The following is a 22110-nucleotide window of genomic DNA, read 5'->3' as shown; positions in this document are numbered from 1 at the left end:
CTGTCTCCAGTTACTGAATCGAAAAGAAAACTTGCATAAATCAGAATTATTTAAATTGCTGCTGCAATATAACTGCTGTAAATATAGGAAAAAAATTCATGAGACACACAAGCAGCACACTGAAATACAGGGTCTCAATAAAAGAATTATTTAGGTATATGTCCAGCTGAAATTGCTGAAATCCAAGGAAAATTAAACAGATGCTTGCAGGTGACCCTTACAGGAATTTTAGATTAAATTCTGGAATTAATATACCTAGTGTTGGAAGGGAAGATTAGATGGTATATAATGACCATTTACAGGATGATTCTTGCAGTAGTTGTTCTTTCAAGAGAGAAATTAATTTGTTGATAATAATTTATTTATTAGCAAAATTAATATCATGTATTAGACCTGTAAAGGAATGCTTTACTTGGTCTTTTTCCTTTCTTCAGTTGTCATTTTTTTTCCAGGTAGGATAACCATTCTTCAAGGTACTGACATGTTCAGTATTGTCAGGTATTAAAATACTTTCTGTCTCTCCTGGTACCACCTGTCCACCAGTTTATGATTTTTATCAGTATTGTATGTAAAGCAGATGGATTGTCTATGATGGTTTGCCAAGACATAGTAGGTAAAATAAATTACTCATGGTACTAACTCATTATCTTTCTTTATGTATACAATTACATTTTGTTTTTCCCATTGACATCTGTTATGTCATATTTTTCTAAATTCATGTTAATCTGCCATTTCAGTGCACAGTTCAGACCATCTGCAATTTCTAGGTAAAACAGCCTTTAATCCTAATTCTGACATTTATCCTTGATGAAATTGCCATTCCATATTTTTCCTCCTGTCACTATTCACTTTCAGGAGCTTCCTATAAATTCAATATTTGTTTTATATGAACTGGGTTTTTTATATGTCATGTAAATATGTACATTTTAATAGCTTTGTTTTTGTTTTGAGACTGTTCTTTCATGTGGCTTTTTTTCCCCTGGTAATCTGTAGTTAATTGTTGGGTATGTCTCCTATCATACATGTCTGTTGTCAACCCTGTGTGTTGCAGGGCCAGCTGAGGAAGGGGAATTGTCAGGGAACAGGAGTTTTAACATACAGCTGTTCTGAATGTCTACTTCAGAATGTCTACTGAATGTCTTCAAATCAAAATATGTTTGGATAAATTATGGAGAACTGGTTGGCAAGGAATTTTCCTGATTTCAAGCTGTATCTTACTTGAGTCCAAAAAGGTTACGTGGGATGGAAATCTTTTCAGCTAGATGGAGCACAGGCTGTTACTGGAGGCCTTGAATAATACATTCTGTGCCAGCACTGAGCTGGTTTACAAGATCATATATTAAGCAGCTTTGTTGTATGTCATAGTTCATCTCCACAGCTGTACTAATACGGTGCCTGGCCGTGAAGAATTTGCTTTCAGTGGAGCTGCACTTTTACAACATTCATATCCATCTTGTAGTATGTTCTCTGAAAGCTAAACAGAAAACTTTATAAGCAGGTTCTTTTGACTTTTTAACACAGTTGTTTGGTGATTTAGGTTTTTTTTGTTTGATCTTTTTTTTTTAACACCCCAAAATGAATTTATTTTCTTAAATCAAAAATATAAAATGGAAAGAAATTGTGTTCTATAGGTGTCACTTTGAAAAGTTTTCTAGCAGCACAAGAGCATTATGTTTTGACAGATCATTTTCCCTTTGATGTCTGTGCATGCAGAAATTCAGGCTAAATAGTAATTTCTTGTAGAATTGCCCCATCAACTGTAGGTCTCGTGCAATCACTTTTCTGAAGCCAGCCTATATATACATTTCATGGACAGCAATAATCATGTAGAAAACCAGGATCTCAAATTAATGGTGAATAAACAGGAAAACAATTTTGAATTTTCCTAAAGCAACAGGCTTTGACACATCCATAATCAAAGAACTAATCAGGAATAATTCCTTAGAAATTGCTCTTAAATCTTGGATTTCTTACAAGATTAATGCAGTCTGCCTGTAGCTTTTCTGTTCTAGAAACTCTTTCCATCTTTTGACAAAGGCAAAAATCATGGATTTCTCTGTACACCCCAGGTTGGAGAGACCAGTGAAGTTTTAGTACCATTCTTACTCAGCCACTGCACTTTTTATACCTATCAGATCTCTTTGCCTTACAGATTTTTGCCAGTGTTGACATTTCCATTGTTTTCTATCTGTCTTTTATATAAATGCTATTTGGTTAATTAATTTGCAATACAACACTGTGGCAGGAGCATCTAGTGAAGTTTTACTAGTTCTGTCACTTCAAGTTATTTTCAAAATATGCTTGTTATAAGTCCTGGGAAAACAAGGTAGTTTCCTTAGTTGATGTGTATCATATGTATTCACTAGGGGAAGGCTGTTAAGATGTATACACATTTTTAGTGTGGATATGTTGTTCCAGTTGTTCTGCACCCTCACTCCCTCCTGAAACTCATTCAGTAGACTGATTGTAAGACCTTAATGCCACCAGCTTCTTCAATACTCTTAGTCTTTCTTAGACCAGATTTACACGAAAGAGCAGTGGGACAGCAAAGAAAAAAGAAATTGTCAGGCCCTGGAAGAATGAGATCCCTATTACTCTTGACAAAGAGCTTTGTATTGTGAACTCTGCTTTCTGTATTATTCTGAAATTCAGATCTACATTTCCCTCCTCTTTGCTATTTATGATGACTAGCTTTGCTGCCTCAGAGAAACGAAATCATTCAGAAACAGGGAGGAGAACAGAACCTCAAAAATCTAGGAGAAAGTAGAAATAAGTTTTCCTGAGGGAAGAGAGGAACTATTAGCAAAGAAAATCTCCAGAAAGCTGAAAGAGAGTGGAAATGTTTGTTTGGGAATGCAATCTGTAATTCTGTTGCTATAAAAAGCAGGGTATCTGCTTAGAGGTGGTTATTAACATATGTTTTGTTTCAAATTTTAATAGCTATTCATGATCATTAATAAAGTTCTTGATTTCTAGGATGTTGTCCATGGGAATAATATGTAAGGAATCAAAACTAAAGTCCAAATCCTTGTGAGAGCTGATGTTCCACTGAGCTAATGGGAAATAACTATTGCTGATTATTGTCATATCAGAGATTATGTTATTCAGAGTCATAGAGCAAAAAGAAGTCTCCAGGGTTTTTTTGCACACAAGACTGCTTGTGGCTCAAGACATAAACAATGCTTTGCCAACAAATCATTTAGAAACTCAAATGGAAGCCTGAAGTAAAATTCTATTTCATAGATATCTAAACTGACATTTAGTCTAGTGGCTTGACTGTTTGCCTGTTTTTCTGGTTGCATGAATAAATGTATCTAAGAATTTTGTATATGTTGAAATACTGCATCATGAATGTTTTTCCGTAATGGTGTTAAATGTTGTCATTTGCCATGTAAAAACACAACCTTGGGGATTTTTAGTTTTATTTTCTTTTTTTAATCTGGCCTAATTTCTCTTCTTCATTTGGGAAGAATTTTGGCTACACTAGCTAGTTGTAAGAACGGAAAAATGCAGAATGAAGTGAGGAAAAATGCAAAATTAATCACTCTGCAAACACTGGTATCTATTGATATTTTTAGTCAGGCAACAAACAGTCCATGAAGACTCTCCTGGTTCTTTGACTAAGAGAGGGAATTAATGAGATACTCTTTCCTCATTACATGCCCCAATGGCACATTGCTGGCAGCTGGCCATTTATTTATCTGTGAGCACCAGTGATCAATAGCATCCAAACCATTTTCTGTTTGCAAAACAGTGTCTTTGGCTGTCTGACTGCCTTGGCATATGCTGCAAACACAGAATGGTGATGGAGGCTGAGTTTATGCTCACGACTTCTGGCTTCTGGTTGCTTGAGGTTTGGTATCAATATATCATTAAGAAATGTTAAGACATCTTTCCTGAATGAGTAGCAAAAATTAAGGGATATCTGTATTCATCCCCTGACTTTTCCCATAAGTTCTTATGGGAAAAATAAAATAAAACTAAAATTCTCTAAGTTTTATATATAGTCCAAATGATATTTTAATTTGGGATTTTTTTTTATTTGGGATCCCTTCTTATTCTGAAAATAATATAGAGAAGAAATTAAAGAATCCTCTAATTTCTAAAAGTGCCAGGTTGGTTGGTGAGGAGAGGGAAAATAATTGTAAGACTAGGAACAAGCATCATCAGATAGGACAGAAGAGACCAAGCAGATACTTTTAACAAACAGTCTGAGAGAACTTCCTTAAAATAGGCTTTGAAGATATTTATAGAAACTGGGAGAAGGAATGTCTTCTATTCTCTTGCCAAGTCCTGTAGCTGTGCAATAATTTGCAACAGCATGTAACACAGAATGCTGTTTTGATAGGACGTCTCTTTAGGAGTGACTGGTCCCAAAAAAAAGAAGCCAAAAGTGATAAGTTCATTAGCTTGAAGGTATCTGTGCCAATTAATGAAGTCAAACTGCTTTCAGAGGCTGTAAATCACTTCAGGGGAAAGAAAGAGAAATTGCACTGTCTGTATTTTGCTGTGATGCTAGATTGTCACACATCAGCATTTTCTTTTCCTGTATAAATGAATTTTGCTTTGGTCCACATATTTCTTTCTTAGATAAAAGATACAGAAATGAGGAAATTAGATCAAGGCAAGCAAATGTCGCTTTTGAAGATGTCCCTATCCTTTCTGTAAGTTGTACTGGCCAGAAGGAATGGAATACTCTCATGTCTGTATTCCTTTGCCTTTTTTCATGTGAGCAGTGGTAAAATAAACAGAAATAATTTTTCTTTCATGGTTAATGAGCCACAGAGCTTACTGTGGTTATTCTGCTGGTCTTTTAGAAGAGTGACCTACTGACAGAAGTCCCTTTAAGGGGTGCTGGCACAACCTGATCCAAATAAAGCAAAGCAAGAGATGGTTTGGATATAGCTCACATAATTCAGACTGGAAAACTTTTCCTTTTGAGGCCATATTATACATTGCTTCTTCTCTTATGATACTGCTTAGATCGTGTCTATATTAGTAATCCAGAAGGCTAACATTTTTGTGATTTAAAATGTAAAAAGGAATAAAATATTTTAGCAAGAAAACACTTTCTGCAAGAGAGTCTTCAGATATATTTTGTTGGAAAAATGCAGTTGTCTAAATTATTTATTCCATATCACTTACTGGTTAATAAATGTAAAAATTCATTTGTTCCTACATTATTTGACAGACTGCCATTACCAGATCATAAGTTTATGGGCTACTGGAAAGTTGATCAGCCAGGAAATGCGCAAAAGAAAATGCTGTGTCCATCAGAAACTAAAAAAATAGAAGTAAAGGTTTGTCTTTTAAATTATTTTTTATTCATATAATACTGGTTTTATTTATTGGGTTGTGACAAGTCTAAAATGTTATTAATTTCTTTAGGAAAAAGATTGTGTACAAGGCATGGTCCTTGTCGCTTGTTCTTGGAGTTTTTACACTGACTAGAAAAATTACCATTTTCATATACCTAGCTGTCACAGTGGAAGATGTGCTTGAAAACCAGTAAGCTTGGCCAGAAGTTCTTGAAAAGAAGTATTTATAAGGATATTGAAAATACCTTACCTGAAGAAACTTTGTAGCTGTCTTGGATGTTTGGGGTGGCCAGTTACAGGCCCCAGATCTCAATTTTTGGCTATGATCAGTGACTGAAAAGAAGGCTGCTTTCTGTTTCTGTTTTGCCTGCTGCTGAAGTCTTACAGGTCTTTGGCACTGACAAGTTTGAATCTGAACCTTTGGTACCATTTGATCTGCAGCCAAAGTTTCTAAGTCCTTTTCAGCTCTGAGTTCTTGGCTTAACTTCAGTAATTATTACTCCAGTGAGTAAGGAAAAACCTGTACTGCTAATGTGCTGTATGGGTGAGATTTAAACTTTATATAATAAGAAATTGCCATATAATTTCTTTGAAACAGAAATATTCTGGTATTTTCCTTGTATAAACTGTGTTTCATCTGTACATGCTATCTCCTGATGCTACTAAGTGATAATGGTTCCAAACCATGAAAAGACTAAAGAGGAGAGGCACGAGGTTTCTATACCATAAAGGAAATGGTAGTGTGGACATTCAGAGAGTTTATATAAACAACGTTTCCTTTTCCCTTTAATTTGTTTAGTAATAAATATAAAATTATTTAGTGAGTTTTTATTGTTAATAGTATTACAGCATTAAGAAGACTTCTGTATTTTCATAAAGAATGGGGAGTGGAATGTTTTAGGAAGCCCTCATGGTTATTATTTGTTTTAGGGCCCTGTGTACTTAAATATTCAAGGCTTTCCACTGGAACGACATGAAGCCAGATCCATCAGTTTCACAGAAGAACTTGCTTTTTGGACACTGCCTCTAGATGAAATTAATTTAGTTTGTGACGTCACGGTAACAAAAGGTACAGTAAGAAAAGCTGCTGACTTTTGTAATGATCTGCAATGTTACAAAGAGGTGAGATGTCCTGGAGATGAGGAAGGACTGGGCTGTTGACTTCTTAAGTGCTTGCCAATAGTCAGTGGCAGAATATAAAAGGGCAATATGAGGGATTTCAATTGTACTAACACTCCAGTGCATTTACAGTAGTGTATATTTCTAGATATGCCTGCAGTAGAGTATAGAAATAATACTAGGAATTGTAATGTGAGAATTAAAAATATAGAGTATGGGAGTGAACTATAGGAAAAAAAATTACCTTTTTCCACTTTCTTTTTTAATAGTGGGTGAAATACAAAAATAATCCACTGAAATTGGTGCATAATTTCACTGAGTCAGTGTGGTCATTGTAAGGATATGCATCTTTCTCAAGCTAAGAGAAAGATGTGTAAATTAAGTAGAACACAGCCACAAAACTGCAAGTTTGTTAAATTTGTGTATTCAACACTGCATTACTTGACAAAAACAATTCTTTGACTTTTCCTCTCTCAATTCAGTTTTAATAGAAATATTTTAACTTGGAGAGTGCTGTGGGTTTTTTTGTGTTTTTCTGTGCTCATGCTGAGTGTTTCTCACAGGACCAAACCTGCCTTAGTTACCTCTACAGCTTATGTCCCATAGGGAATTGCACCATTGGGAATATTCATAAATGTTTTTAGGGTTCATTGTTAAGCATGTCTTGATGCTTAAAGTTTTTAGCTTTTATAATTTTCAGATCCTGTACTGCATTAGTGGATAACTCTGAACTCCATACGGAGTGTTAGGAAGCTCTCTTCCCGTTTTGGTCAGACAAAACAACAAGCCTTCCAGGCCTGGAACCAAGGCCACCCTCACAGCCTCAGGCCCTGAAAAGTATAAATAAAAGTATATGGCAAGGAGCAAACTGGTGGAATATGACTTCATTCCCTGAAGCTGTAATTGGACAATTAACCTCTGATATGCAAATAGACAAAATGTATCTGCCTGAAGAACTCATGACCATTGTCCATCTTGGGTGTGGCCTCTGCGAGGCTTTTGCGCTGCCCAAGGTGGATCTGTTAAAGGTCTTTAATAAATATCTGCTTTATTCTCTAACTCTGTCTAGCCTCTGTTCTAGGTAGCCATTTCAAGGCATCAGTCTAGACATTATTATGTATTATGTACAGATCTTTAATGATCAATACTGGAATGCTGCTCTTTCTATTTGCAGTCCAATTTAGAAATACATTAGCAGGCTTTCATGGAAGTGTAACAGAAATTAGGTAGCTTTTTATTGGTTTCAAGAATTGTCTGAAATTATTCAGGAAGGTGGTTTATGTGAAAAGTTCTGTAGATTGTTTGTACAATGTACGATGTTTAATTATTAAATACATTAATTTAAAGGGAGGATAGGATAGGATAGAGAAAGAAGAAGAAAGAAGATTATAAACCAGCAAAATCAGAGTAACATACTAGCAGCTGGCTGACACTGCAATCATGCCTACACAAATATGTCTTGGACTACTTGTTTAGAGTTAATGGTGTTGTGGCAAGATTCTGCCTGTTAACATTTAGTTAATATCAAGAGATCATTTCTCTTTATCTCCCTTGTCAACAGTGGTAATTTTTCAGTACTTTTTGCTATATCATCTGCCAACTTTATGACATCTATTTCCAGAAGAAAAATGCACAACGTCAATAGCCTTTCACTATTTTGTTTTCTTATTTCAGAAGATGAACATAAAAATATTCTTTATGTTACTACATGCAATCCTGTTTCCTTGTACTTTATGAACATTTCTGGTAAGACTGGATACTTTGTGGATCTTTATGACCTCTTCCCAAGAACAGTTGGAAGTGTCTGGCAACCTTTTGTGACTGCAGCACCACTGGGAAATCCACTTAAAGGTCAAGTGGTTCTACATGAAGAGGAGGTAAAAAAAAATTAAATTCCAGCTAAATGTTTAGTCATGAGCGAAGTAGTGTCGTGAGGGTATGTCACTGGGGACTCCACCTCTATAGACTGGACAAGGCTACCTCCTGCTGAACGTTCTCTCTTTTACTGTACTTGTAGCTTGAGAGTTGCCTTCAGCTTTAGTTTTTAAATGGAGATTTTCCTCTTGCACTCTTTAGCTGGACAATGTCCTTTTCCATTCTTGAAGGTGAGTTTACCTGCTTATCTTCTCTTACTGAGAGAGGGAGATTGGACTTATGGGAGAAAGAGGGAGAGTGGGTCAAGTTCAGGACTCTCAGTCAAACAGCATATGTTTGCAAAAAACTTAAGTTCAGATAAAGTGTTTTATGTGAACTTAAGTTCTGCTCCAATCTTGTCCCCCTTTTACTTTTCAACTAGTATATAAAAGAGACATTTTCTGAGTCACCAAGTAAATTGTTGCTTGTATTTGCTCCATATTAGTTTTGCAAATCCTTGTATTTCTTCTCTAACCTGTGAAGTGTTGAGACTAGAAGGAAGACTAACTAAGCCTTGACATCCACAATGCAAATTGAGAACCACTAACAATTTCAGTATTGTATAGGAATGTGTATTGTATTGACAGAGTGACAAAACTATCCTTTGTTCTCTCAAAAAGGAAAGAAGCCTAGAAGTTTTTCTTTTCAATTAGGTGAAAAAGCCACTTCATAGGTCTAGGGGACTTCACCTCAAACTTAAGGATAGCTAATTGAACAAGAGCCAAAAAGTCCCGCCTGGGCAATTTAGTAGAAAAAGAAGAGAACAAAGAAACTAATTGCTTTTGTAAGGTGTTTTACCAGGAGCAAAAACCTCCTGCACCTAGCTCAGTTTTTCTCTGTTTGTTATTTTGCCTTTTATTAAACCTTTTTGTCTCCAACACTGTAACAGAAGCCATCCTGCTGATTTTTATGCCACCAAGATAGCCGAGCTATCTTGGGTGTATTATAGACCTCCGAAAGCTTATTAAACCTAGCTCAAAGAAGTTACTATAAAAGGGTTGGTTTGACTTGAATGCTTTTTTAAAGACAACTATTGCATACTTTACACTTTCCCTTACTATCTGTGAGCTGATTGTAACATTTCCAATTCAAAATTTCTTTGCCCAGTAGTGGGAAGAGGCAACCTGCTGCTACTGTTCATTTTTTAAGATTAAAAATAGTTTATTAGGCTACCTAGCACTCACTGTGGTTTGACATGGGCATTAAATCAGTCATTATTGTTGGCTTTTTTTTTCCTTTCTTTGAATTTCTTCTGTCAATGTTTCAGTAGGTGAGAGGCTTCAACCTAGAAGAATTTTTCCTACATTGAGTTGAGGTGTTAACAGTTTTCAGTCATTTCTAGTGTTTCTGCAATGCTGTTGTTCCAGCAATATTTGTCAAGTGTTCCTGCCACTTTCTGGTGTCAGATGCTGCTGTTAAGCTCAGTGCCTTATGAGAAACACAATTCTTCTGCCTTTGGTGGAACTGCCTATGCAGGTGCAGCTGCCTATTGGATACTTTCCAATGCAAACTAGAAACAGTATGATTCTGAGGTTACCTGCTTGTTGAACGGTTATAGAAATACCACTTGGGCTATTTTGAGGTGCACATAGCACATTTTTTTGGTTCTAAATAATTCTTGGCTTCCTTTGGAGAAGTTGATGCAGGAAACTAAAACAGATGGCAGTCTGTCTTGTATCTAAAAATGTTTAGAATGTCTCACACTTTTTAATATAAAGCCAGCAATATTCTTTGCATTCCAAATCTCCAAAATTCCTACCATTTTGTTTTTTACCAAATAACAGTAGCATCTGATGTCAGAAATGAAGGTTCTTCTGTGAAGTGTTAGGTATTTATCTCAGAGTCTGGTTTTGGCTGTCTTCATGGAATATACCTTTTAGTGATGGTATGATAGATATATTTTTCAGACTCTGAAATAAAATTTGTGGCATGGGGAGATTATGGTAGTTCAGTGTCCCTTTCCAGATGACTTCAGTCATGCTATAACCTCATGTTTTTCTCTAACAAAGCTTAAATATTGCCAGTTTCAGACTTGCCTTTCTTGGCAAGTGCTACAGGTGAATACATCCTGTCTGTAAATAAGCTTGTTTTACACTGGAAAATAGTACAGAATTAAAACATTCTGAATGTTTTGCATTATCTCAGAACTTTTGACATATTTTTACCATTAAGGCGGACCTTATTCACTGTTTGTGAAAATACGTTTCATTTAATTACAAACTCGTTTGCAAAAAGTCCTATTCTTAGGACACCATTCGGAAGTAATTTTAGACTTCTTGAGAACTTAAGCAACTTAGAAAACAAAAAAAAAGAAGGAAGATTATTCTCTTGTATATTGCATGCTCATATCCATGTACTACATTGGCAGTTTATTTGGGGTGCTTTTTAAGTGAGCCATCAAAACAAAGGTTAGATGAGTGCTGCTGTTGTAGTCTTCACAACAACTGCTGTCCTTCCTTATGTTGGGGTTCAAGTGTTGAGATCACTAGTTCCCACTGAATCACAAGAGGGATTCTCAAGCAGTGTAATTTTTATACATAGAGCTTAGGTTTTATTCCTAACTCTTCCTACAGTGGAGCCATGGAAAAACCATGTGCTCTGTGCACCTGTGAAATGAGGGGGATGTTGCTGTGTATGAAATTTAATCCATTATTATTGATGTTAGCAGGTAAGCATATGGCCTAAGAGAATCATCCAAGTACCTTCTGTATTTGCTGTGAGAACAGAGGTTTCCTGAAGAGCATTTCTTCTCAGTTCAAGTAGAATATGTTTAATTGCCCTCTGGAAGTTCCTCTCTCTTTCCACTGGCTACGGAAAGAGGCTTGACATATAGTCAAGGTGCCTACATTTTAGGTGGTCTAAGATCATGGGCAGGCATAAACTCAGAACTTGCAGCATTCACATGTTAAGAAAAGTAGATTAGTGGCACATCTGCATTTCGAGCAAGGCTGCAAGAGTTAGCTAGTTGTGCCACGGTGCATCAAACAAAACAAGAAAAACAAATAATATAAATAACACATTTTGATGCTTTAGAGATTCATCTGTGTTTAGTTGCAAAAAGACTAAGAAGTATTAGCAATATTTGTAAAAAAAATAACTTGCATCTATTAAATAAAGTGGCCACTTGACACCTGCTATTTCATAATAATCAATATCATCCATTAATTAGACAGTACCAAAAGCAGCTTTTTCAATGTTTTTCTTTTAATAAAGGTCTTTGGAGATTAATGTTTCTGATTAAGTTATAAAAAAAGAGTGATTTTAAATTGATGATAACCTTATTGGAAAAGATGAAATTATTATATTGTGGCTCTTCAAATAAGCTTGTGGGTTTTATCTTGTTCCCAGATAACATCCATCTAGATTCAGTAGAGCCCTCCAGTAAAATAAAATGAAAAATCACCATTTCTTCCTGTCCTTTTAAGTAAAAATTTGCTGAAAGTAAACTCCTCAGGGATTTAGCTTAATGGCACAAGTGGGAGATTTATCTGATTTTAAGCCACATTTATATCTTCTTGGAAGAAAGGGTAGATGATTTTATTCCTCATGGTGGCCATTGGTCTCAGTGAGTGCAAGCTTTTTTGACTCTATCTTTTTGTTCAGAGTAAACTCATAGACTTTGAAAGGACTCTGCAGAAATCTCAAGTAACTCTGTAAGATGGGAATTGCATTCATCTTTTCAAAGCAGCAATGCCTCTGCCATCTGTCCTCCCTGCAAGTACTTCAGGGCCTACTCTTATTTCCTGCTAGAGCTTTGTGCCCTCTGTATGCACTTTTCTTTCTGCATCTCTCACATCTACTGCTCAGAATGAGAACAAGTACAGACACAAAAGAGTTTTGATAACTTTTATGCATGATTTTATATGGGGTTTTAGGAGCAAACTGCACATGGAGAATTGATTTGCTCATAAATTAACAGCACACTTCCGGGATTTTTTACAAGCTCTTTACTGTGTTGAAAGGCCACAACTGGACAAACAGAGTAACCTACAGGCTACCTCAGGGAGCACAACAAGCTTTGTTCAGGCAGTGTCCTGCTGGCATCCTTTAACTCTGCTTTTATCTTTCTTGGTCAGGAAGTGGGGTGGGGGGGAAGGAAATGCTTTTCCCTGTCCCACGTGCTGCTGCAGTTCTGTCAAAGCTCTCTGATAACAAGGGAGTGAGAGAGTCTGTGGCACAGAAACTGACACAGAGATCCACCTCACTCACATGTAGGAGATGGCATCCATTTTTTAAAACAAGACTTCTTTTAACAGTTTGTGATCTGGCCTGTAGCACAAGTGAGGGTCTGAATATGACAGTACCAGTAACATAGTTACTCCTGTAATCTCTAGTCCCCATGATATTTTGATGCATGTCTTCAGAACAAAAGGTGTATTTTCTTATTTTCTTCAAAAACTGGTTCTTTTTTTTAATATTATATAAGACTTTTCTATGAGTACACCTCATAGTAAAGGTCTGCTTACAGAGAAATGTGTGCACCTTCTGTAGAATGGGAGAATGCTCATTTTCCATAAGCACAAAGCTTATACCACTGCTTGTTGTTTTCAGTTCACTGAAATCTCAAGTCTCCCAAATAATCTGAAAGACAGCACTTGCATTAATTAGAATACCAGTAATCTACTTGCAAACATTTCCCTGCCTCTGAAATGTGATGGTTTGAGCCCCAAGCCATAAATTTTTGCACAGACTTTTTCCAATTGAACCTGATGAACAGTGTGTTAATGTTTGTATCTGTTCCTATTATTTACAGTGTCAGGATTGTAATGTTTCTATCACTCAAGTGATCCTTGAGTAGCTCTAATAGAAAAGGTGGGACAGGAGGCGAGAGGATGTATGGTTACCCTGCCAAGCTAAGGATCAGCCTCAGCCTGAAGCAGACTGTGTGTGCAAGGTTGCTTGCTGAGGAGATGAGCATTGAGGGCAGAACAGATCAAAAAGTTTGGGGAGAAGAATACAAGAACATTAAACTGAGTTATTTGCACTGTGCCACTCTGAAACTTTCCCGAGCTCTCCCCTCTTCTGCAAAACCATAAGGAACAACTTCCCATACCAGCAAAATGAAGTCACAGTCCTGTTTGGTTTAAGAACTTTTTAGAGGAAAATGCTGGCTAAAATAAAAACAGCAGTAAGGAAAGGGAAACTTTGCAGTAACTAAAAATAAAGGCACACCACTTCACAAGATTGGTTATTGCGTCTGTCCAGAGTTTGGAATTCCAGACACTGGGGTCGGGAGGTCACCCAAAGGTTACTTTTCTCCCAGTCAAGAACAAACAGAGCGGAATTGCACACCAACATCTTCTCCCAGCCCACTTGAAGAGTTGCCAGAGCTGCTCTTGGATGTGTTCACAAGTGACGCAAAAATCTATTCTTAAACACAGACAGAATATACATCAGTCACTTAGCACAGAAGGAAGCCATTAACATCAAAAGGGGTGGAGTAGAGAAGCTTTTTATACTACCCACTGCTCTCATAAATTTAACACTAAGTGGAAGAATGTAATTGATTCGTATGTGTTCTTTATCTCACGTGGAAGGCTAATGCTGTTTCAGAATTCTATAAATGAAATATGGCAGAAAACCAAAATCCCAAGCAAGTGTCCTATTTTTTTTCCTGAATCACATTTCTGTAATTTTAGTTTGTAATACATAAGCAAGCTTCTTTTTTTAGAAATATTGAACTTGAACTGAAATTCCCAAATGCTCCAAATAACATGATTATATTTTAAATACGTTACCATATTTAGCTTCAAATTACTGTCATTATTAAAGCTAACTCTCACAAATATTTCTAGTGAAAGTATGAAGAGTACCCAAAGAGAACAAAACTGCTGTGACTCAGATTGTTCATATTTGTTTTATTTAGGGGAATTCGTGGGAATTTACGTTTTACTTCCTTAACGTCTATTGTGCGTTATTGCACATGTTGTACGTAGGCAGTTTACTTTTAGTAAGTCCTTGCAGAACCTAATGTCCTTGCAGAAGTGAACGTTTCCTTGAATGGCAAACAAAAAATTGAGCCCAAGGCTTAATTAACTTATTCATTTGTACCTTTTGAATTTCATTTGATGCAGTTAAGACTGGCCCTGAATGCTTATTGTCTTGAATTCTTAGTTAAACACATTAGGAGCAGCTATAGTGCATTGCAAAAAGAAATGTTTAAAAAGCCCCCATCATTTGATAGCATGTGTGACCCTTAGGCATCAAGTAACAAATGAGAAATCTGAAGTTCAAAATTTAGCACACCATTTTTCATGTGATGGAGATTTGCACCATCCCATCTGCTTCTGGTCTCCATCCTTTTGAGTCATCCTGCTGTCCTCCAACAGCTGTCCCACCTCTGACACTATAAGCTGTCAGAGAGTGCAGGTCACAGAAGGATTGTCACATCCTGGCATATTTAATATCCACAGGCTCCACAGTATCAGAAGTATGAACTTCGAGAGAAAGTACTAAGCCATTTCTTCTTTCACCAGTTTGTCACCTTCAGTGGGACTTAAGCATAAAAACTGAAATGAGGTATTTTAGTGACTTGACAGAACTAATTGGTATGTCTCTTATCTGTAGCTGCATCATAGACATGTAAGCCATACTAATCCAGTTCCTAGATGTTATGCAGAAGTGAATGTGAGATGTATAGATAAAATGCTGTGGAAAAACAGTAGTATCATTCCAGCCCTTGCATGTACTTAACCTCTTCAGTTTCTCTATGAACTTTGAAATGAACCAAGAAAATCCAGCTTACATTTTGCAACAAAATCTTAATCATCTTTTCAAAATGCCATAAGTGGCTCAAATTGCAAAAGTGCTTCAGATAGATTTGTTGCAGTCTCTTAAACAAGACTGAGATGAACATGGATCTGCTTTTCATTTTCAGAGCAATGTTGTGTTGTTGCTGGATACAAGCAACGGTGCCCTTCGCCGACTTTTGCTCTTGCCAGATACTCAAGACTCTCCTAAAAGAACATCTTGGTGGAGAAACAAGGAAGAGAAGGTGAGGAATAGCACCTGCCCCTATTATACTAAGTTTTTTTAAAAGCAAATGTCAGTATTGGAAAAACAGGATCAATAAGTTTATCCTTGTTTTACAGCCCAAGCATTTATTTAATTGTTTACTCTTATGTATGTCTAAATGTCTTACACATAAAATAGCATTGTTATGGACTAGTGACATAAAAAATATAAATAAATTTTCTGAAGATACATGTCTTTAAAATATCCCTTTTTAGGGCTGGAACTGGAAATAATGGAATATTTTGTTACAATGAATTATGTCCAACATAATGAACGCAATTATGATACAATTTATGACTCGGAACAAGGCAAGCTAGATAGCATTTTGAGAGGTAATTAAAGCTGTGGATTCTTCTAAATAAATGAAAAAAAAATAGTACACTTTCAGAGGAGTCAGGGAAACTCACTGGAACAAATCTAACAAACACTGATTGTCCTATGATGTATGTTTATACAGAGCAGCTACAAAATGTGCCGAGAGTTTTCACACAAAAACTGGCTGGTGTTCTACAAAGAAACAGGGTAAGAGTAAATTATATCCTTATATTAAATTGCTTTAAATCAGATCTCCTTGTGTATATCCCTAACTGATTATTCTTTTCTTGGCTTCCAATTTTATAGAAACCACCTTATTGTACTGGATGTATTGGAGGGTCAAACTCACACCATCTCACTTCCAATCAGTCTGAAATCTGTTTTCCTGGTGGCTGAAGACCGGTGGCTCTTGGTGGAAAACGAGACAAATAAGTTAGTTCCGCCTAGTTTTCTCAATGGCATTATTTCTTGTTTGTGTCTCATTTGTGTACAGGAGTTTCACTTCTGGTCTCACACTTGTTTTTTTCTCTTTGTGAAACTGGCTGGACTTAAAAGGTTGGTGTTTAAGATGCAGATTTGCTGTGGTGAAAATGCAAATAGACTTTTAGAGTAGGAAATGAAGAGGATATTCCAGCCTCTGAAAGTCTAAACTAGCTTTGATCATATGTGTGTTAATATTAATTTTACTAAGGTGATATTGATCTTTAGAAATGAGAATGTTGGTGGACCTATCTCTGGAAATACAGACATGTAGTCCAGAGTTAGTGCCTGCTTCCTTTACTTTCATGGTCACATGAAAGAAACGTTACTCTGCTGTCTCATTTTTATAAATGCACGTCAAATGAAAGTGTGTAAATAGTTGCCAGAAGACAAATCTGCTATTTGCTGGCTTACCCTTTCCTATCTCACAGATGTTTGGGAAATTATATTTGGTTTTAGCAAAAGGTGTTGATAACCTTGTTTATATAAATGTAGGATGTGTTCTCTGTTTCAGAAGATAGGAGTCCTTGTTTAGAGTGACAAGTTTAATCAGGAATTATTACAAATGTGTATCTTTTACAGGAAATTTCTTTTAACCAAGCATGCCCATATGGAAGCTCAAGGCAGTGAGGTTTGCCAGCTGCATGCATTGAGTGAAGAGCCAGCTGATATGGGATTTGGCTTAACAACAGGTACTGAATGCAAGCTTCACTAATTCCTTTTTTTTTTTTTTTGTCATTTCTGTTTGCAGCTGCACAAACAAGACTCTTTAAAGATCTGAGTAACCATCTCTTGTGTTCTGTTTTTGCCCCCTTATCATATTTGGTTAATAATAACAGCTTTTCTCAAGGCATGGCACATTCCATGCTCAAACTTCAAGTGGTTTGAATAAAGCATTTTTGTTTCATTCGAGCATTCAAGACCCTCAGTCATGGACTTTCAGCAAACAGGCAAGCACATAGAATAGAAAAGGAAGAAAGATGATTAGGCAGGTATTAGAACAGGAAATGAAGGGAACAAATACACTAATGATTCCAGGCTGTAGGCTGTTGCAGGTCTGCTACTCACATTCAGATGAGGTAGAAAACATTTCCCAGCCCTTAGAAAAATACAAACCAGCTACTGTTAAAACAGAGCAGAGGTCACAGTTTCTGTGGTTCTGTTGATAGTGTGCAGGAGGCCATTGGGGCCATCACACCTGTGTTAAAAGATGGGGGGAATTTGATCAGTAAAACTCCCAGATGGTGCTAGGCATTGAGGCATGTCTTAGTTACACAGTAAGGCAGAAATCTGCAATGGTCATCATTCTGCCTGGTAAGATCTGTCTATCTTCAAATCTGATAACATTTTCAACCCTGAACATTTGATTGCGGTGCACAAAATCTTTATTGTGCTTGGGGGTTTAATAAGACTGGAAGTATATGTGCATCCCATCTAACATAGGTTCATAGGTTTTGGTCATTACATATCAGAGAGACAGAGGAAACAGAGAAACCACTTTATATCTCGTAAAGAAGGAACAAGTTTTGTTTTGGTTATTGTGGCTAGCATAAATAAGAAAAATGAGATTAAGACAGTGTAAACATGGTATAAGCAAATGTTATTGACAAATAAAAGGGCTTCATTTACATAAACAGCAACCAGGTGGATACCAAAAACTAACCATAGCCTAAATATCCAGAATCCTTTTTAACTCTTGTACAGTTTACTCTACCAACTTATCAAGTGCTATCAGAGCACAGTAGTTTCCTTCCTCTTACTACCTTATTTAGAAACCATTCTGGAGTATCATTCCTCAGATGGATAGAAATGTTATTATAATTTCCAGTCTCAAACTATTTGTGGGCAGTTTATTGTTGCATGCTTTCTGTGCTATTTTTATGCTTCGTTATCTTGTTTCTCCTCTTCCAATCTGAAACGTTATCATATCCCCTGTCCACCTTTTTCCAAATCATCCAGTGAACCCCAAATGTAACATCTTCAGTCTGTTCTTGTTCTTTGAGGCAGAATCTGTGGCAGGAGAGCTAAAAAAAGGTAGACTAGTGTGGGTTTAATGCTGACCCAGACTATTTATCCTTTGAGGGAGGAAAGATTTTCTCCCACTGCCATGTAAACAAGATAGTCTTGTGCTCATCAAAGTGGAAACAGTGCAGAACTAAAGATAGCAGGTTCTGTTAGACTATGTTGGTAATTTGAGGCAAGGTTAAAGGCTTTCACAGATGCACAGGATAAAACTCAGCTTTTCTTAGCTTAAAGACAAAGAAAACCAAACCATTATTCAACAGAAATGCATTACAAATTACAAATAACATTATTTAAATTACAAAACAGCAAGAGAGTCACCAAGAAATGTCACATTGACACTTACCTGTGCAAACCTATGTTTTGCCTTCTGGTGCATTTGCATTATAACAATTTTCAATGGGATCACATGCTGTTCTGTTATATTCCATAGGCTTCCTGCCTCATTTGTACAGTAGAGGGCAAAATTAAGTGGTATAAGCAACTATAAAGCTAGTATTTCCTGATTTTAAGTACTTGACTTTACAAAAATAGGATTATTTCCTTCTCCTCTGTGTTATAGTATCGTATAATCAGATCTGGTTTTTAGTAATTTTATACTCAAAGTAATAGCCAATGTTCAGTGCTCAGCACTCTTACAGTTAATATCATTTCCTATTGCACATCTGGATTTAATGACTTTTATTTTGTTGAATTTTCCTGTTTAGTGTCAGAATTGTGTGTGCCTCATGCAGTTTCAACTGACCAGCTATCTTCAGAAAACCTCAGTGCAGCTGTGGGACAAAAGATCAGCTCCCCCAACAGGATCTTCTCAGATGAGCATAATTATGCTACTATTGTCATTGGTTTCCCTGACCTCCTGGTAAATACTCAGCATTATTGTACAATGAAATAATACAGTCTCATTTATTCTGTAACCCGTTAAGTACCTGTTTACTAAACGATTTGGAAAAAGAAGGGTGTGACAGCAAGGAAGAAATTCATGTAGTGTACACCGTTTGTTATGGTAGTCTAATCTAGAAGCATGTAGGTGGTTTTTTAGGTAATAAGAAATGGGGCAATACAATGTCTAGCACAGCCAAAATACATTTTTAGTAAGCTCTGAACAGTGCTGGCTACAGTAATATTTTCTAAATCACATGTTTTTACAGTTTTTTAATTAAGCATAACCTCTGAGAAAAAGGATATCCATACAATTTTGAACTGTTCAGTGTAAACTTCTTGTCCAATGTGCAGCAGGTAGCAAGACTACGTCAAGGAAAAAGAAAAAAACAATACAGAAAATTATAGCAAAACTATAAAGCCCCTTCACTACTGAATAATGTAGCTGTGTGTAACTACTATATGTAAGTGTGCTCACTGCCATGACACAGTTGGAAAAGGACCAGAAAAGAAAGTGAAACTTAGCAGTCTAGAGCTGTTGCAAAGAGTAAAGGCAAACTCAGAGAAAATACAAGCAGTGTGTTTAATTCTTTGGACTTTTTTAATATTTGCCACCTAATGGTACATAAAAAGGGTAGTGATCATGGAATAAATAATTGTATGTCATGTTTGTTTGATAAATTGGGGCAAATTATAAAGTGTAACTGTTAACACACATGAATAAGCCAAATGACAGAAGAAAATTCATTGCAATACAAAATTATTCAAAAATATGTTTTTGTCAATAAGACTGTCTTTGCAATTAGCTTTTGATTTTTCCTTGGTTTGGTTTTATATTATCAGATGGTTTATTCAAGCTGTTCATATTACTTACAGTAGATGTGATTTTATTGCTGGAAAAGGGAGGTTGTCTAGAGGAGGGAGTACTAAAGAAGCTGCACACTTCAGTACGAACATACTAATGCGGCTGATGAAGCATTTTTGGCTCTGCCTGATTTAGAATGTGGTACCACCTTTCCTCATATATAGTTTTAGATATCCATGTGAATTTCAAAGAGGGAGTGTTAAGGGTTGATGTAAGAATGATGGGGCAAAACTTCACATGCAGTGTTTAGTGGTGGTGGTGTAGGTGTTTAGTGTGAGCAAGGTATCTGAGCTCTGACTTGCAATAGCAGTGCTCAATTGACCAAACACTGAGACCTTGGAGATGATTTTTTTGCCAGACTCTTTCAACCATAGTGTGAGATGAAGCCACTGGCTTTCATGTAGAGACCTACACTTCAATCTCTGAACCTGGAGCTAAGTCCCAGCCTTAATGCTTATCTTTGAATCAATTACTGAATATCTATTTGCATTTATCTATATTAGTGGAACCCTAACAGTTTTTTACGTAGCTTGATTCCAAATCCGGTTATTTCAATGCTTTCTGTTCCTGGTTCAAGTAAAAAGGAAAAAAGTCAATTCAGCTTCAGATCTTCAGAGCATCTTGATGCCTTAAAGTCATGTAGATGGTTTGCTGGTTTTCACTCCCTGTAGGAGTTTTTGATGTCAAAATAATCCAGGTCATTCCTTGTCATGCAGTAGCGTAAGAAGTAACCACAATAGCCACATTTGATTGGAAATTAAATAAGAAGTGTAACTTATCAAGAAGTGTTTTTTCTTAGATTTAATAATAGGGATGTTTTCTTCAGTAGACACCTTCTCTTTTGCAGTCTCCCAGTGAAGTGTATAGCTGGAAGAGAAACTCCTCTCTGAGTCACAAACGTGCTTCTCCTTCTGATCCACTTTATTATGGAGCCCAGAGGAAAACAGGAGCTGCAAAACAAACCAATTGTGTTACTTTATTGGCTTCTAATCAAATAGTCCGAATTTTAGCACCCGGAGATGTGCCCCTGGAAGACATTTACCCAAAAGGTAAGAGGTTCATATACCTGTGCTGCAGCACACTTGTTTTTTGTTTCATAATCTGCTATCACTCATTAATTTTTCCAGAATGTTCTTAAATAGTCACAGAGCAAGCATTTGAGAAGGACTGTAGTTGCACTTTTAAAATCAATCTGAATCTTATTAGCATGCTGAATTGTACTTCTGAGGAATTAACAGGGTGTCTACACTGTGGATATCTCAGTAGATTTCCCTCTGTCTGCAGAGGAAACCCAGTACAAGGTTTATCAGGTGCCCCTTATTCTAGCATTGCAGGCTTCAGTGAGTAACAGCTCTGCATTCACCTTAACCATCACCTTCATGACTAGGCAAGCTTCAGTCACTCCTGCCTTCTCTCCAAACTGAAGAGACCCAGACTGTTTAGTTCTTCTCCTGTCTAAGAGAATCTTGCATGAACAACATTCACGTGCAACAAAACCATCCTCCCTTCTGACACTAATAAAGCAGGTGTAGATTACAGATCTTCAGACATTTTTATTGCTGCCATGACAAGCTTTCTGTTGTCATTATAACTTCAGCTTCTTCAGCCAATAATTGAAAATACAAATTAGTACTAAATAACAGCATTTGTGAGTTTTGCGTTAATTACCTTTAGGAATCTCCAAAGTTTACTATCAAAAAAGAAAATGCCCAAAATATTTGTGTATGGTAGAATGGCTTGATTTCATCAGCAGAAGAAGCTATTCCTGATTTAGTCCCCGTGTGAACTCTCTGACCCAGACTAAACATTTTATTCCAAATTAACTCAAATAGAATGAATGATCTAATCTACCTGTCCTCATTTAACACAGATCAATTTCCCTGTATGGAGAAACCCTTTTATTTATTACCAAGAGGATAAAACATTTACTTGACTAAAGAAGCCAAGTCAAGGATATTAACAAGGTAGAAAACTTCAGTTACCTCCTTTTGTAACTGAAGGAAAGATTACCTCTTAAAAAGATTAAAATTAATAAAATTAGTTGGAGTTACAATCTTGGAACTAATTATACAACTTCAGGCTGTAATCTTCTCATACTTTATAAAATGCAGAATGGTTACACTGGGTCACTTTTTCCAGGTTTTCACAGAAAAAAAATAAATCTGAATCAGAAGTAGATGT

General features: G+C 36.4%; 1 protein-coding gene across 1 annotated transcript in view; it reads left to right on the top strand.

The window, feature by feature from the left end:
- The window catches only part of VWA8 (von Willebrand factor A domain containing 8), a 181675-nt gene that overhangs the window by 112896 nt on the left and 46669 nt on the right, over positions 1–22110 (top strand). The window contains exons 27-35 of the mRNA XM_030948253.1: positions 5192–5300; positions 6249–6387; positions 8112–8314; positions 15229–15345; positions 15823–15887; positions 15987–16112; positions 16743–16852; positions 18890–19044; positions 20777–20978. Of these exons, the coding sequence (XP_030804113.1) occupies positions 5192–5300; positions 6249–6387; positions 8112–8314; positions 15229–15345; positions 15823–15887; positions 15987–16112; positions 16743–16852; positions 18890–19044; positions 20777–20978 (1226 nt within the window). The remainder of the gene's footprint in view (positions 1–5191; positions 5301–6248; positions 6388–8111; positions 8315–15228; positions 15346–15822; positions 15888–15986; positions 16113–16742; positions 16853–18889; positions 19045–20776; positions 20979–22110) is intronic.

Source organism: Camarhynchus parvulus, chromosome 1, assembly GCF_901933205.1.
Source record: "Camarhynchus parvulus chromosome 1, STF_HiC, whole genome shotgun sequence".
NCBI lineage: Eukaryota > Metazoa > Chordata > Aves > Passeriformes > Thraupidae > Camarhynchus > Camarhynchus parvulus.
This window is presented reverse-complemented; position numbering and strand designations above follow the sequence as displayed.